The sequence below is a fragment of the Pagrus major genome, chromosome 16 (assembly GCF_040436345.1).
Source record: "Pagrus major chromosome 16, Pma_NU_1.0".
NCBI lineage: Eukaryota > Metazoa > Chordata > Actinopteri > Spariformes > Sparidae > Pagrus > Pagrus major.
The window spans coordinates 11194631-11211487 of NC_133230.1; the positions used below are offsets into that span (position 1 = coordinate 11194631).

At 37.6% G+C, this 16857-nt stretch overlaps 3 protein-coding genes across 3 annotated transcripts; all 3 read left to right on the plus strand.

Annotated features, from left to right (window-relative positions):
* Positions 1-1474: 1474 nt before the first annotated feature.
* LOC141010262 (galactose-specific lectin nattectin-like) lies at positions 1475-2957 on the plus strand. The gene is made up of 7 exons (XM_073483137.1): positions 1475-1526; positions 1688-1732; positions 1881-1925; positions 2044-2189; positions 2301-2435; positions 2679-2790; positions 2887-2957. Exons 1-7 carry the CDS (start codon positions 1475-1477, stop codon positions 2955-2957), a joined length of 606 nt encoding a protein of 201 aa, XP_073339238.1.
* A 5052-nt stretch (positions 2958-8009) lies between these two features.
* LOC141010263 (ladderlectin-like) lies at positions 8010-9408 on the plus strand. The gene is made up of 6 exons (XM_073483138.1): positions 8010-8061; positions 8264-8305; positions 8419-8567; positions 8679-8813; positions 9097-9208; positions 9320-9408. The coding sequence occupies exons 1-6, from the start codon at positions 8010-8012 to the stop codon at positions 9388-9390; spliced, it is 561 nt and encodes a 186-aa protein (XP_073339239.1). The 3' UTR covers positions 9391-9408.
* A 1430-nt stretch (positions 9409-10838) lies between these two features.
* LOC141010528 (zinc finger protein 706) lies at positions 10839-16384 on the plus strand. The gene is made up of 4 exons (XM_073483522.1): positions 10839-10904; positions 12010-12160; positions 13417-13541; positions 13814-16384. The coding sequence occupies exons 2-3, from the start codon at positions 12026-12028 to the stop codon at positions 13510-13512; spliced, it is 231 nt and encodes a 76-aa protein (XP_073339623.1). The 5' UTR covers positions 10839-10904; positions 12010-12025; the 3' UTR covers positions 13513-13541; positions 13814-16384.
* The last annotated feature ends 473 nt before the right edge of the window (positions 16385-16857 follow it).

Genomic DNA, 16857 nt, shown 5'->3' on the forward strand with positions numbered 1-16857 from the left:
GTCATCGCGTGCTCGTCTCAAGATCCACTCCATTCAAGTTTCAGCTTTATTTGAGATGTGGAGTTCCTTTATGAAGAGTAGACTTCACATCAGATGTTATCAAAGTTTCAGTTATTTCATGCTTCATCTTTGATATTTTCTGACCTGAAGTGAAAAAATATAAGACCCTTGCAAAATTCAAAAGTCTGTTTTCCTAACATCACAAAGAACTAAGATCCCACATCTCCTTCACGCCTGAGAGGGTTGAGACTTGGACACGATGGGATAGACAGTCAACGCTGAAGCTACATGATATTCAACAGAAACAACGTTCGGGTGCAAGAGTCCACATGTGGAGATTCTCATCCACAGGTGGAAAAAAGAATGAATGAATGAATGAATGAATGAATGAATGAATGAATGTAATTCACATCTAGAATTGTACATTTCTCATGTGGTAACTTTAATTAACTTGTGAAGAAATCCAGTCACTTCTGTCCAGTTCACATTCGTTTCTCTTCACGTTAAAATTTTTAGTTCTGGTGTGAAACTGTTGAATTGAGCTGTGAGGAAACAGATCGAGTGATGTCACGTGTCATGTTTTGTTTCCACATGTGAAAGAAAGTTTAAAATTTTAAGTGTAAAGGTTAAATAATGTCACATGTGAGCTACATCTGTTCATATGTGAGTAGCTTTTTTTCACATGTGCATTAGAATTTCGTCACGCGGCTCATGAAATCACTTGAAACTTCATGGGAATCGCTCATTTTCACACATTTTCACAGCTATTTTTGCATGTGAACTACAATTGTAACATGTGGAGAGAAAACAATATCACATGTGAACTGGACATTTTTACAAGTGATTGGCTTTTGTTGCACATGAATGAATTTTCCACATATTAAAACACGTCAAAATTTGTATTTCACTGGTGAAAAGGCCATTTTCATGTTTTTTTCACGTGCACATGTGAAAAAAAGCCACACACATATGAATGCCTGTGATTTGCATGTAAAAATATGAATTACTTAATTTTGTCTTCATTTTCATTCATATGTGAAAAATAAATAGCCAGTCACATATGAAAAGATACATTTCACTACACTTGCAATTCATCAAGAAACAATGTTGTAAGTGATGAGGAGGAACTTTGATGAAGTTCTCAGGACAAAACATCCACTTCCTTGTTCTGCAAATATGTAACCAAAGAGATCAAACTTCAGCGATAATAGCCGACAATAAATCAGCTGAACTTTGTTATTTTCAAACCCCGTTTATGTCCTCGATCGTGTATATAAGTGTGATTCACTCTGCAGCTTCACAGAGCAGCAGACACTCAGCTGAGAGGTTTCACTACTGACGCAGGTGAGAAACTAAATCATTTGAAGATTTAGAGTTTCATTCAAACTTCAATATAAATAACAGCAGATTAATATGTTGTTTTTAATCATTTTGCGTTCTTGCATTGCAGCAGTCCAGCTCATCTCTGTACAAAATGAGGATCATTTTGCTTCTTTGCGCCACCTTGGCTCTGACCATCGCAGCAGGTGAGACTCAACACTGAACCCATCAACAGTTTTCAGTCTCCAGATGTTCACAGTAATATGATTCAAATCTGATTCTACATTTTGAATTTGAACACTTGAGAATGGTACTGAATTTTTTTTTTTTTGATAGTTAACGGCAGGTTTACCTTTTTTCCCCACAGTAGTGCCCGTAGAGGAGGTGGCAGCTGCTGAGGAGGTTCCCCAAGGTAAGAGAAGTAACTGGGACTCCAAGGAAAATGTATTTTTCTGCTGTTCAGACGAAATTTATTTAATCCAAAGAAACCATTCTGTAATCATCAGTATTTTTTTTTTTTTTTGATAGTTAACGGCAGGTTTACCTTTTTTTCCCCACAGTAGTGCCCGTAGAGGAGGTGGCAGCTGCTGAGGAGGTTCACCAAGGTAAGAGAAGTAACTGGGAGTCCAAGGAAAATGTATTTTTCTGCTGTTCAGATGAAATTTAATTAATCCAAAGAAAACATTCTGTAATCATCAGTAATTTTTTTTTTTTTTTAAGTAGATGGGGAACTGCCTGTTGAGACTGAAGTGGAAGAAGTAAAGCTGGTGGTTGATGGCAAGAAGAGCAGCTGTCCAAACAACTGGTCCAAATATGAATCCAGATGTTTCATGTTCGTCAACAGAGAGGTGTCCTGGGTGGACGCAGAGGTACACTCAGACACTTGAGTCCACATTTAAATCATAATGATTTCATCCTCCAAACAGAGATTTGTCCTGTAACTGTGTGAATTAAAAGATTTCCATCTTCTTCTTTTGCAGAGTTACTGTCTGCGTTACGGTACCAACCTCGCCTCCATCCACAACAATGGAGAGTATGATTTCATCCGGGAGGTTGTGAAGAGCGGCACAAGTCGTTATCCAGAAACCTGGCTTGGTGGCAATGATGCTGTGAAGGTAGAGAACAAAACCTTATTTTACAGACTGACTGACTTAAAGACGAAGCCTATTTCACTGTCAAACAAATGTGAGTTTGGCTGACGGATTAAGTGCTGATAATCCAACAGTCTCAGATCTGTTCTTTATCCTCACGCATTGCAAAAGCACAATTGGAGTAGTTTACTGTCAGGATTTTCTGTGAAAACTTGTTAATAGTAGTTTCTGTTTGTTTGACAGTTAATAATTGAGTTTGTTTCACAGGATTCCACTTGGCTCTGGAGCGACGGTTCAAGCTTTAATTTCCGGGGTTGGAGCTTCGGCGAGCCCAACAATAATGGGGGCAATGAGAGATGTGTTGTGATGAACTATTCAGGTACAGTAATATGATGTGATATCTTTTCATGTATAATCTGCTCACTGCTCACTTACCAACTTCTAAAACACTGACCTGAACTTTTCTGCCTCTTAGATGACTTCCTCATGGGTGATGTGCGCTGTGAGCTGAGGCGCTCCTTCGTCTGTGGAACAAGACCTCTGTAAATCTTAAGACTATAAGAAACCTTATTTTTGTAAAATGAATTACGGCAGTAGTAAAAGCAGCAATGTTCAGTTTGTTGTACGTCGAAATGTTTTGGAAAATTGTGGAAAAAAATGACAAAATAAAGGTTTCATGATGCAGTAAAATGAGATTTGCTTTGTCTTTGTTGAACTGATAACACATCAGCAAGTTAGTGCTTTTACACTTTATCCTCCCACCCTCCTTACAATGACACAAATTCCCCACAGTTAATTTAATTTTTACTTTTTTACTCTACTACACCTATGTGATAACTTTAGTTACTAGTTACTCTGCAGATTACTGCATCAGAGCCAAAGCAGCACATTTTACATTTGTTTATTTTACTTGGCGATCAGATTTTTAAAAAATATAAATAAAAAATCCAAAGAAATACTTGGATAATAAGAAAAAAGATGAGTGCTTAGATCAGTTGGCCCACAGTATACAGGTACACATACATGTAAATGTATCGTTTTACTTTTACTTGTGCTTTTGATACTTAAGTACATTTAATGCCAGATACTTTAAGACTTTTACTCAAGTGCTATTCATATGGGTAACTCTCACTTTTACCAAAGTAATATTTCACCACAATATGTTTACTTTTACTTAAATTTGACTTTTAAGTACTTTTTACAAAACTGTATTTCAGTGTAAAAATGATAAAGACTCCACAAGGTGCACACAGGACGATGTTTCAAGGCCCTTCCACCTCTCTGCCCTTCTTCTTTGTCCTCCTCATCCTCACTGTGCTGACATACACCTCCTCTGGGAAGCTTCTGGTGTCATTGTGCTTCTGGCTCCTGCACAGCTGTGGGAAAAAAGGCTGTTCTCCATCAGGACTTGTATCACAAAATGAAATGAAAAATAAGAATAAGCTGAATTTGTGCTCACAATCTGTTTCGTAATTAATAGAAAAATACAGATTTTAAGTGCTGATCATTTGACCTTCATTTTGTCATCAGTCTGATAAAAGGCTGTAACTGCACAAGGAAATACAGATTAGCTCAAGTATTGATTAGTTTTATGTCAGTGGATACGCGACCTGTACGTGATTCCCCTCATCCACCTTGTCAGCCGGAGCGAGAATGACTCAGAGTTCATGATGCAGTTTCCATCTGTTCTGGGTCTTAAATCACTGTGTTTATGGTGTATTACTAGAACCGCCAGTCTTAAACCTCTAAAACGTTGCCAATTAATTGATATCTAACATAATATAGTTATATGATAGATAGATTACTGCTGTGAATGAACCTTTGACAGCAGGTCACGTAACCACTGACATAAAACTAATAAAATAATTGAGCTAATCTGTATTTCCTTGAGCAGCTAAGGACAGCCTGTTCTTAGACTGATGACAAAGTGCCGATCAAATGAACAGGCTAGATGGGAAATTGTTTTAAATCGTAAAAATACAACAGAAAAAAAATCATAAAATGACTCCATGCAGCTCATCTGGTGTAATCCAAGTCTCTTGAAGCTCCGAGATCCTGAATTTATTTGAAAAGACTTCACACATCATGTCTGTGATGCTGTTCCCCACATTACATATTTACATATTTGTATATTCATATGTTATATCTACTGATAGGTGACCACCAACAGTGAGGCCAATGCAGAATAAATCAGCGATGCCAAAACATTTACACAAATAAATACTCTTACTACAGATTTCTGTTGCAGCTCCATTCCTGCAGTGATGGAATGTAACTAAGTAGATTTACTCAAGTACTGTACTTCAGTATATTTTTAGGTACTTGAGTATTTCTATTTTCTGCTACTTTATACTTCCACTCCACAACATGTTGGAGGCAAATATTGTACTTTCACTCCACTACTATTATTTGATAACTTTAGTTACTAGTTACTCTGCAGATTACTGCATCAGAGCCAAAGCAGCACATTTTACATTTGTTTATTTTACTTGGCGATCAGATTTTTAAAAAATATAAATAAATAAAACAAAGAAATACTTGGATAATAAGAAAAAAGATGAGTGCTTAGATCGGTCGGCCCACAGTATACAGGTACACATACATGTAAATGTATCGTTTTACTTTTACTTGTGCTTTTGATACTTAAGTACATTTAATGCCAGATACTTTAAAACTTTTACTCAAGTGCTATTCATATGGGTAACTCTCACTTTTACCAAAGTAATATTTCAACACAATATGTTTACTTTTACTTAAATTTGACTTTTAAGTACTTTTTACAAAACTGTATTTCAGTGTAAAAATGATAAAGACTCCACAAGGTGCACACGGGACGATGTTTCAAGGCCCTTCCTCCTCTCTGCCTTTCTTCTTTGTCCTCCTCATCCTCACTGTGCTGACATACACCTCCTCTGGGAAGCTTCTGGTGTCATTGTGCTTCTGGCTCCTGCACAGCTGTGGGAAAAAAGCTGTTCTCCATCAGGACTTGTATCACAAAATGAAATGAAAAATAAGAATAAGCTGAATTTGTGCTCACAATCTGTTTCGTAATTAATAGAAAAATACAGATTTTAAGTGCTGATATTCAATAACAATAGCTTAACTTTCCACCTTGTTGCTCTGGTCATCTTGAGATCTAGTTTTGGTTTCACAATTAGTAATTCTGATATAAATCATTAAACATATCAAAACAGTCTGCTGCCAAAGGTTCATTCACAGCAGTAATCTATCTATTATATAACTATATTATGTTATTGTCTACATCTAGATATCACTTATTTGGCAACGTTTTAGAGGTTTAAGACTGGCGGTTTTAAAAATAAACCATAAACACAGTGATTTAAGACCCAGCACAGACTGATACTGCATCATGAACTCTGAGTCATTCTCGCTCCGGCTGACAAGGTGGATGAGGGGCATCACGTACAGGTCACGTAACCACTGACATAAAACTAATAAAAAAATTGAGCTAATCTGTATTTCCTTGTGCAGTTACAGCCTTTTATCAGACTGACGACAAAATGAAGGTCAAATGATCATGCAAATTGTGTGTTTAACCTCAGACCAGGACTGATCAGAGTCAGACTGACCTTAAAGGAACAGTTCATCCAAAAATGAAGATTCAGTCATTATTGTTATTATTATCACTCAGCCTCATGCTGATGAAAAATCTGGTGAAGTTTGTAAAAACATGTTTGGAACTTCACATCAAAACAAAAACAATCAAAACAACATCTAGAGGTTGAACAGCAGGGTCATCGCGTGCTCGTCTCAAGATCCACTCCATTCAAGTTTCAGCTTTATTTGAGATGTGGAGTTCCTTTATGAAGAGTAGACTTCACATCAGATGTTATCAAAGTTTCAGTTTTTTCATGCTTCATCTTTGATATGTTCTGACCTGAAGTGAAAAAATATAAAGACCCTTGCAAAATTAAAAAGTCTGTTTTCCTAACATCACAAAGAACTAAGATCCCACATCTCCTTCACGCCTGAGAGGGTTGAGACTTGGACATGACATGACATGATGTGCTCCCCCCCATTCTTCCCACTCCCAAGAAGGCCAGTGTCACAGGCTATATATATTTAAGGTAGCATTTATTTTCTCTTCAGAGGGAGACAAAGCCAAAACAACAAACAAAAAGAGTCTAACACCCTACCTTCCTAACACAAAACCAAAATAGTAACAAAAAGACAAATTCTTACCTAACTCCTAAATAAGGAAAAACAGGAGAAAAGGCTTCTCCCTCCTACTGGGCTACCACACTCACTTTTCTATTTACAAAGTTACAACAATCAGATTATAAATTATACTGGATCTCACAAACTGGGTCTCACAACAAACTAACTAACACACTAGACACCAGTCCAAGTTGGATGTGGGGAAACAGGTCGAGAGAGGGAAGACTGCAGTCAGCCGGTGCTTCAAAAAGGCTCCTCTCCTGCCTCTGACCAATCCTGGGTCGGCAATCAGCCAGATCTAGCTAATCAGCAGGTCCAACCTGCTATCAATCACACACACCCACACACACACACACTCAGAGGAGGCTGCTCACACCTTAGGAGGAGGAGGGACATATTAGTATACACAGTATACACAAAATAATGACCCAGGATCACAACAGTCCAGTTCACATTCGTTTCTCTTCACGTTAAAATGTTTAGTTCTGGTGTGAAACTGTTGAATTCAGCTGTGAGGAAACAGATCGAGTGATGTCACGTGTCATGTTTTGTTTCTACATGTGAAAGAAAGTTTAAAATTTTAAGTGTAAAGGTTAAATAATGTCACATGTGAGCTACATCTGTTCATATGTAAGTAGCTTTTTTTCACATGTGCATTAGAATTTCGTCACGCGGCTCATGAAATCACTTGAAACTTCATGGGAATCGCTTATTTTCACACATTTTCACAGCTATTTTTGCATGTGAACTACAATTGAAAACAATATCACATGTGAACTGGACATTTTTACAAGTGATGGCTTTTTTCACACATGAATGAAAATTTCCACATATTAAAACCAAAATTTTTAGTTCACAGTCGTTTGAAAATGTTGAATTCAACTGTAAAGAAGAATATTTCGCGTGAAAATTCGAATACACGTGGAAAAAGTCACGAATGCCTGTAATTTGCATGTAAAAATATGAATTACTTAATTTTGCCTTCATTTTCATTCATATGTGGAAAATAAATAGCCGGTCACATCTGAAAAGATAAATTTCACTTCACTTTCAATTTATCAAGAAACAATGTTGAGAGAACAATAACGCACTCAAAACATCTACTTCCTCGTTCTGCAAATATGTAACCAAAGAGATCAAACTTCAGTGATAAAAGCCGACAATAAATCAGCTGAACTTTGTTATTTTCAAACCCTGTTTATGTCCTCGATCGTGTATATAAGTGTGCTTCACTCTGCAGCTTCACAGAGCAGCAGACACTCAGCTGAGAGGTTTCACTCCTGACGCAGGTGAGAAACTAAATCATTTGAAGATTTAGAGTTTCATTCAAACTTCAATATAAATAACAGCAGATTAATATGTTGTTTTTAATCATTTTGCGTTCTTGCATTGCAGCAGTCCAGCTCATCTCTGTACAAAATGAGGATCATTTTGCTTCTTTGCGCCACCTTGGCTCTGACCATCGCAGCAGGTGAGACTCAACACTGAACCCATCAACAGTTTTCAGTCTCCAGATGTTCACAGTAATATGATTCAAATCTGATTCTACATTTTGAATTTGAACACTTGAGAATGGTACTGCATCTTTTCATCTTAAAAACCAAATGCATGTTTAAAAAGTTGGGTTTTTTTTGATAGTTAACGGCAGGTTTACCTTTTTTCCCCCACTGTAGTGCCCGTAGAGGAGGTGGCAGCTGCTCGGGAGGTTCCCCAAGGTAAGAGAAGTAACTGGGACTCCAAGGAAAATGTATTTTTCTGCTGTTCAGACGAAATTTATTTAATCCAAAGAAACCATTCTGTAATCATCTGTATTTTTTTTTTTTTTTAGTAGATGGGGAACTGCCTGTTGAGACTGAAGTGGAAGAAGTGAAGCTGCTGGTTGATGGCAAGAAGAGCAGCTGTCCAACCGGCTGGTCCAAATATGGATCCAGATGTTTCATCTTCATCAACAGAGAGATGCCCTGGGTGGAGGCAGAGGTACACTCAGACACTTGAGTCCACATTTAAATCATAATGATTTCATCCTCCAAACAGATATTTGTCCTGTAACTGTATGCATTAAAAGATTTCCATCTTCTTCTTTTGCAGCGTTACTGTCTGCGTTACTACACCAACCTCGCCTCCATCCACAACCAAGGAGAGTATGATTTCATCCAGGAGGTTGTGAGGGGCAGCACAGGTCGTTATCCACAAACCTGGCTTGGTGGCAATGATGCTGTGAAGGTAGAGAACAAAACCTTATTTTACAGACTGACTGACTTAGAGATGAAGCCTATTTCACTGTCAAACAAATGTGAGTTTGGCTGATGGATGTATGTAATCAATTTGAATACAATGTAAAAATGTTTACTGTAATTTTACAGTGGGATATTATAACAATGTTATAACAATATTATAACAATGTACTGTGTTTTTATATTAACCCAACTATATTGCTTGTTAGCATGGATTGCAAAAGTTTCTGTTTCTGTTTGTTTGACAGTTAATAATTGAGTTTGTTTCACAGGATTTCACTTGGCTCTGGAGCGACGGTTCAAGCTTTAATTTCCAGGGTTGGAGCTTCGACGAGCCCAACAATAATGAGGGCAATGAGAAATGTGTTGTGATGAACCATTCAGGTACAGTAATATGATGTGATATCTTTTCATGTATAATCTGCTCAATGCTCACTTACCAACTTACCACTTACCAACTTCTAAAACACTGACCTGAACTTTTCTGCCTCTTAGAGTACTACCTCTGGGGTGATGTGAGCTGTGAACTGAGGCACTCCTTCGTCTGCGGAACAAGGCCGCTGTAAATCTTAAGACTATAAGAAACCTTATTTTTGTAAAATTAACTACGGCAGGCAAATTTGTGATCTTATTTTTTTAAAAGCAGCAATGTTCAGTTTGTTGTATGTCAAAATGTTTTGGAAAATTGTGAAAAAAATGACAAAATAAAGGTTTTCATGATGCAGTAAAATGAGATTTGCTTTGTCTTTGTTGAACTAATAAAACATCAGCTATTTAGTGCTTTTACACTTTATCCTCCCACCATCCTTACAATGAAACAAATTCCCCACAGTTAATTTAATTTTTACTTTTTTACTCAACTACACCTATGTGATAACTATAGTTACTAGTTACTTTGAGGATTGCATGCTGCTGCATCAGGGCCAAAGTAATTTTTAAATTAATCAGATTAAAGAAATGAAAAAAAAAACACTGATTTTGATCATCAGAAAAATGCTGAATATCTGATCCAAAAATACTGATACTTAAGTGCATTATACTCAAGTACTATTTATATGGGCGACTTTCACTTTTGCCAAATTAATATTTTTACACGATATCTTTACTTTTACTCAAGTATGACTTTTGGTTACTTTTTACAACACTGTGGCAAACTGACGTTTTTGGTTTACAAAGTGAGGTATTTTGTTGTTGTTTGATTTATTTTTGCTTGTTTCTGATTTTCCTCTCAGTATTATGTATATTTTTTTTATTATCATTATTTATTTTCCCTCCATGGTCTCCAGATGTTTATTTGCTGCATCAGTGTCAACTGTAACAGGACTTCCTCATATACACAGATACAGATGCAGTATTGTAAACAGTACACAAAACTCATACTTGAATAAGTAAGTAAGATGTCGTGTATAAATATTACATCAGTAAAAGTGAAAGTATCTCATAGAAACTGTACTTAAGTATCAAAAGTACAAGTTAAAGTAAATTGATGATTATTGAATCAAATATTCAGCATTTTTCTAATGATCAGAATCAGTGTTTTTTTTAATCTGATATCCGCAGATAAAATAAATTAAATAAAAATGTGCAACTTTGGTTCTAATGCAGCATGTAATCTGCAAAGTAACTAGTAACTAAAGTTATCAAATAAACTAGTGAGTAAAATGTACAGTATTTGCCTCCAAAATGTAGTGGAGTGGCAGTATAAAGCGGCAGAAAAATGGAAATACTCAAGTAAAGTACTTCTTTACTTGAGTACTACCATTACCATTACTATGCACACATAGATGCCATTATATTTTCACTGTGTATTGTGGGTATTTTTGTATTTTTCTGTTTGTCTTAATGTTGAAAAGCAAGGTAAAAAATATTGTTAAAGAAGCATTTATTTTTAATGTACTTAAATGTTGCTGTAAAAAATCCCCATAAACAAACACAGTAGTTGCTGCAGTTCCGCTCCAGGCCTGCGGGGGGCGCTGCTCGCGTCGCGCTGCGGCTGTTACAAACCTTCTCTGAAGTTTCCTCTGGCGTCAAAAAAAAAAAGAGACCGACAAAAGAGTGAAGAGAGGCTCAAATCTCGAAGGTAAATCCGCCTGGAAACGATAACTGATAACTATTTAACACTTACAACTCATTATATGTTTGTCTAACAAAGGTTTGTTTTAGAAACTGTGTTCTTTACACTCCAACAACATTGTGCTGCGCAGATAAACGGAGTCACATGTAAGCTTAGCTTCCTGAGCTAGCTGAGCTAGCGGTGGATGGGAGGCCTGTTTGGACAATTAAACCGGTTATTTTAGGAAGTTTTATTCAGAGAAACTGTCAAATTTGTGGCGATGGATTAACGTAAACAACAGATTAATAAATCGCAGTCAGTCAACAACAAGTACGACATTGCTAGACATGTTTGACTTGAAGGGAAACGCTGAAGAGAGCGGTGTTTCAACGTGATGGCAGCTCGCTAGCTCCTCTAAGTCGCTGCGGTTGTGTTGTGAGATCAAAAGTTAAACGATTAAAAATGTAACCTGTAAATCAGCTTTACAAGCGTCCGGTCTGATCAAGTTGTGTTTGTGATTAACTTTACGTTCAACAGCTTAAAGATAACCGGAAGAGCTAACGTTAGCTTAGCTCATTTTTTTTTCTGTATTCAGATCATCTACTGCTTAGTGTTGGATCAACAATGTTACTTTGTGTGAGCATTTGCAGAAAACCACACTTGAGAAATGTAATGTAATACATCTTGTAATGTTACATCGTAAAAACTAAGAGGAAACGGGTCTGTTACATTTAGTTAAATCACATACAGTAGATGACTGAACCCACTAAACTGGCAACAACGTACATCAGGAGCAGGCCTCCCTCTCATGATATTAGACTACATACTCTTGGCTGTGTTACAGTTCAGTTGTTATATAATCAGCTCTTCAGTAAAAGCTGCTAGTGTCTACTGAAGAAAAGCTGGCCACAAGTATGTGGATGTTTATATGGCCTGTTGATAATTTCCCTTAGTTTGAACTGAGGGACTTGAGATTTTGGATGTAGCTGTACATGTACCTGCTGTTTATTTTTAACTCTGCATTTAGATATGACATTTATAAATCTCACCGTGTCAGCAAGCAAAATCTGCAATTGGGCCATAAAATTGGCGCGGGTGAATCATCTGTGCTCTCTGTTCGTTCTTCCTGCAGGTCAAAGTAGAGGGCCATGGCTCGTGGGCAGCAGAAGATTCAGTCCCAGCAGAAGAATGCCAAGAAGGCAGCAGAGAAGAAGAAAGGTCAGGCTGCTGACCAGAAGACTGCAGCAAAGGCCGCACTGGTCCACACCTGCCCAGTCTGCCGGGTAAGAACAGCACTAACACTGTACCTACCTATATGCTGAGGACACGTGGGGTGAAAGTACTGGGATGGCTTAATTCTTTCGAGAGCAGTGGCTGCTCGGACCGGGATCACATCTCTGTGTGGCAATTGGCGAGCGATTTTGCTCCTCTGATCTTCATGATGTCGTCATTAATTTATAACGTTTGTGATTTTTTTGTCTTTGTGAATAAGTGGGATGTCTCTCCTTCTGCTACCTTGAAGTTAAAAGACCCATCGCCTCGTGTGATGATCTTTGTTGAGGATCGTCTCTCCCACTCTGTTTAGGCATGTGAAAAATACGTGGAATACGTACATAATTTAAAAATACAATCGCAAGAAGCAGTGACTATTTCTGAAAATAGGCAGAATCTATTTGAGATTTACTTTCTCTCTAGAAAGAAATTGCGATACTTGAGTGCTTTTCACACTGCACTTAACCCCAGGCTAAGGGAGCTGTTAGCGCCGGGCTAACCCTGACTTTAGGCTAGGGCTTGTTGGTCCTGCTCTGGAGCAAATCAACTAAGCCTGGGGCTAAGTGGTGCCAGTGCGACACACGGCTGAAGTAAACAGACTAGTAACACAACATTTGAGAATGTTCAACTTAGCTTCAAAGCACTTGTGTGCTTGACCCAGGGCTTGTAGAAGTAGAGTGTGAATTCAATAGCCCTGGGATACCAATCTGTGTGTGGAAAAGGGGCTGCATTTTCACCTAAGGATAGCCCTGGGCTAAGAATATGCAGTGTGAAAAGCTCTCTATTATTCTGTAGTCTCCAAGGCTTCAGTGATGTGACAACTATATGGTGTCGGGTGTCTGGTAAATTTGATTGTTTTGCGTTTTTTTTGAATAATTACATCACTGTCTGTCACAGAAGGCATCAAAAGTTTCCTGAGACATTCTGCTAGTTTGACCTGCTGAAATAAGGTCACAATCGAGTAAAACACCAGTAGCTTCAAGCAGAGTGTGATTTGCTGTGTGGCTGCAACAAAAAATTGTTACTTTCATGATTTGAGCATTTTCTTGACTAATTGTTTTGTCATTAAAATGTCAGAAGATATTTTAAAGAATAGAATTTTGCAGTGCACAAGGGGGCTTCATCAAACGCCTCGTCAATATGAGCAACAGTCCAAACATCCTGAAATACTCAGTTTACTAACATTTGAGAAAGAAAAGCCAAAGAGGTCTAATTTATTACCTCAAGATCAAAAATTAAAATTAAACTGTGATCTTTTTTTTTTCAGACACAGATGCCTGATCCCAAGACCTTCAAGCAGCATTTTGAGAGCAAACACCCCAAGTCCCCCATGCCCCCTGAGCTGGCGGATGTTCAGGCATGAGGTGCCGACCGGACTGGACCTGAATCTGGGTAAGACTGACTGTAGTGTTCTGTTAGTTTTAGTCAAAACTGATGATTTTGTGAAACCTCTTAAAGTTTCTAAACTCTACATTCTTTGACATTGTATCAGAAATGGCTTTCAAATTTCACCAAAACCTTCTATTTTTTGTACAATGAACAACTTAAACATTTAAAAAGAAATCCTCACTGAGGGGTTTTTTGTTTACTCAGTCGGCCATTTTTAATATTTTCCAACTCTGACCACCATAACACTAAAAAACAACCAACATTGTCACTTCCAGATACACAATGACCACGGACTAAAATCACGGCGTCTGGAGGATGTTGATGACGAACACTGGGACCTGTCAGTATTCATGGACACAACGGGCTGGGAAGGAGGGAGGGAGTGGATGTGTGTATGTGCTGTGTACGTACGTGTGTGTTTGTAAGAGAAAACCAATAACGGTGGGGCAGAAGTACACCAGCACCCCATTTTATATTTATTATGTACAACTACCTTGCTATTCCAAATGGGGGACGGGGACCGGCGAGACTGCCTGCTAACACTGAATAAAATTATATTTGTGACTAACGACTGGGAGGTGTGAGAAGACTGAACGGGCTACAATGAGAAGTAAAACAAATATTTTTGAATGTATAGCTAGCTAACCGCTGGTTGTACTTTTTAAGCACTGTGTCGTCCAGAGGAACAGACGGCACAGTCAAGACCCCGACTAGAGATCACATCACGAAGAATAGACGTGGCACCGCTGTTGGGTTAAAACTTATCAATCCAATAGTTTTATTCTTCTTTTCACTTGATGAGGGTGTTCATGTGATGATGCACCATCGGTGCATACCCTCCCTGTAGTCCAGGTGACGTGTGAAAATAATGTTCACATTTTCATAAAAGCATGAAACTTGGTACCTGAACATTTTCAGAAATGGAGCCTCGTGGCGGCCGTTTTACTTTACGTCATAACTGAATGAGCCGAACAATACATCGTTTTAGCATTGACATCATAATGTGCAATAGTCAATGTCAAGTGAGGCATGAACAAAATAACAGCTTATGTGATGCACCAAAGTAGTGACGATTTGAGCAACCCTGCTCTTCATCAGTGTCTCATGTCTTCGCTCATTTTTTTAAACTCAGTACCTTCCCTTTTGGTTTGGATGTGCATGTGCACTCCTATTATTTTCCATGACTAATCTTCAAAAGGCAGGACTTACTTTGATTGTTTGATGAAATTAACTCCCCAACTAAATCACCCCAAAATAGAGTGAAAACATCCTGTTTTTCATACTGCAATATATAATGCCAGAAACCAAAATATCGCAATGTCAGTTTTCTCCAGTATCATGCAGTCCTAGCCATAATCGAATTATGTATTTGTGCAGATCCCCTAAACTGAACATGTTTTAATGGTCAAGGATTACAACACCACATACAACAGCATTAACTGTTCAGGTGAATAATTGGCTAGACTAGACTATCTAATAGATGAAAGAAGAAGTTAAACACGCTTAAACCTCTTCATACAGAAATTACAGCATGTCTGGTGCTCTCTAGTATCAGGAGAGACTTCAGAAATGTAATCCAAAGTGTGCTGGAGACAACACTGATGAATGGCATTGAAACATTAGCCGTTTAAAAATGCATTAGCTTAAATCTGTGCGCTCCGGTACACTTTGTATTTTATTATTTATGGCTGCTGTAAGTGTTATATTGGTGTGTTAAATGGCTCTATATTCCAGCGGTCATCACTCCATAAAAAGGCTGTCTGCTCATTAACAAACAGAGAGCAGGACTCTCCTGTAAGGTTTACAGGGTAAGCTACCGGTTCCAGCACTCCCGGTTAAATGTTTGAAAAAAGGTTTGAAGAAAAGAGGCAAAGAGAGCTGCCTCGAAAAAGAAAGGAATCGTGCAAGTGTGGTGACGTTGGGGATTGCTAACTGAAGAAGGGAAAGGAAGTTAGCTAGTCTCTCCTGACACTAGACTTTATTAAATCACGTCTGTTGCATGCAAGTTGTGTAGGTTTTTAAAAGAGAGTATAGAGTAGAGTAATATTCAATATGACCGGAGCAACACAGCTTAAAAAGAATGTGTTGACCACAAAAGATTTACTTGAAAAAATACCAGGCTTCATGCTTTTATGAAAAAGTGAAAATTTCACCTCAAACTCAGCACACATCATCTGGACTAACAGAATATAAAAATGAGATTTTTCACCATTAGCCCCTTTTTAAATTGGCTGAAATCCATTTGTGCAATTTCAGATTTAATGTTCGTTTAAAAAAATAAATAAATGCAGGGTATTAGTTCATGAAACTATTTCTTGGAGATTCATGTTTTCGTTCAACAATAGAGACACAGACTCTACAGCTATGCCTCCTCTGCTGCTCCACAGGTGTCCACACTCAGTAACACCTCACAACAGTACCTCACGTTACACCACACAGCAACTCTTCATAGTTTCTTCTTTTATTTCTCCAAATTCCTCTACTTCTGATCATTTTTATGTCATCCTCCTCGGGCATGTTTCCCAACATAATCTTGGCAATAACCTCATGTTTGTCACATTTAAGATTTGCTAACATTTTATTTGCTAATCTCCCTCTAACATGACAACTTCATTTATGCTTTCAGCTGTTGTCAGTTTGTTTAGTAACTGAAGAAATTGTAATCAGCCCCAAATAACTGAGAGATAAAGAAATTTGTTTAGCAATTGCCAAAATGATTTGATCTTTTCTTTTTGGTTCTTCATATTCTCACTAGCAGGCAAAACTTCACTAATTTGCTTAACCTGTACTTTTTTTTTTTTTTTTTTTTACCCTTTTCAATAAATTGAACAATGTATTTAATGTGACTGGTGTTCTCAGCTGATTCTGTGTTAATGACGAGATCAAAGATGTGAAGTCCACTGAATGTATGTGTGTATCAACATCAGGATTGATTTCATGTTTAAAGAAGTTTGGTAGCTCTGTATAAAATATCAGAAAATAGTGAAAAAAAGCCTGTGACATTACTCTTAAAACCCAAGGTGACGTCCACAATTATGTAAAACAGTTCAATACCCAAAATACATTCAGTTTACTATCAAAAAACAAAGAAAGGCAGAAAATCTTTTATATATGATAAACTGGAATTAGGTTATATTTAGTATTTTAGCTAAGAAAAAATGACTTCCAGTCATTAATTTCAGGATAGTGGTGGTGAGATGAAAATAACAACGAACACTTCAGAAAATAATCCTGAGGAAAAAAAAAGAAAAAAAGAAAACACCTTTTTTTTCACCCGTTAAGTCATAAATACAACATCTGGGACTCATCTGCCTCTCAG

Excerpts from the sequence above, each read along its gene's own strand:
- LOC141010263 (XM_073483138.1), top strand. The coding sequence starts at position 8,010 with ATGAGGATCATTTTGCTTCTTTGCGCCACCTTGGCTCTGACCATCGCA. Across the intron at positions 8,306-8,418 it reads TGCTCGGGAGGTTCCCCAAG|TAGATGGGGAACTGCCTGTT; the intron begins GTAAGAGAAGTA and ends TTTTTTTTTTAG. Across the intron at positions 8,568-8,678 it reads TGCCCTGGGTGGAGGCAGAG|CGTTACTGTCTGCGTTACTA; the intron begins GTACACTCAGAC and ends CTTCTTTTGCAG.
- LOC141010262 (XM_073483137.1), top strand. The coding sequence starts at position 1,475 with ATGAGGATCATTTTGCTTCTTTGCGCCACCTTGGCTCTGACCATCGCA. Across the intron at positions 1,733-1,880 it reads TGCTGAGGAGGTTCCCCAAG|TAGTGCCCGTAGAGGAGGTG; the intron begins GTAAGAGAAGTA and ends TTTTCCCCACAG. Across the intron at positions 2,436-2,678 it reads GTGGCAATGATGCTGTGAAG|GATTCCACTTGGCTCTGGAG; the intron begins GTAGAGAACAAA and ends TTTGTTTCACAG.
- LOC141010528 (XM_073483522.1), top strand. The coding sequence starts at position 12,026 with ATGGCTCGTGGGCAGCAGAAGATTCAGTCCCAGCAGAAGAATGCCAAG. Across the intron at positions 12,161-13,416 it reads ACACCTGCCCAGTCTGCCGG|ACACAGATGCCTGATCCCAA; the intron begins GTAAGAACAGCA and ends TTTTTTTTTCAG.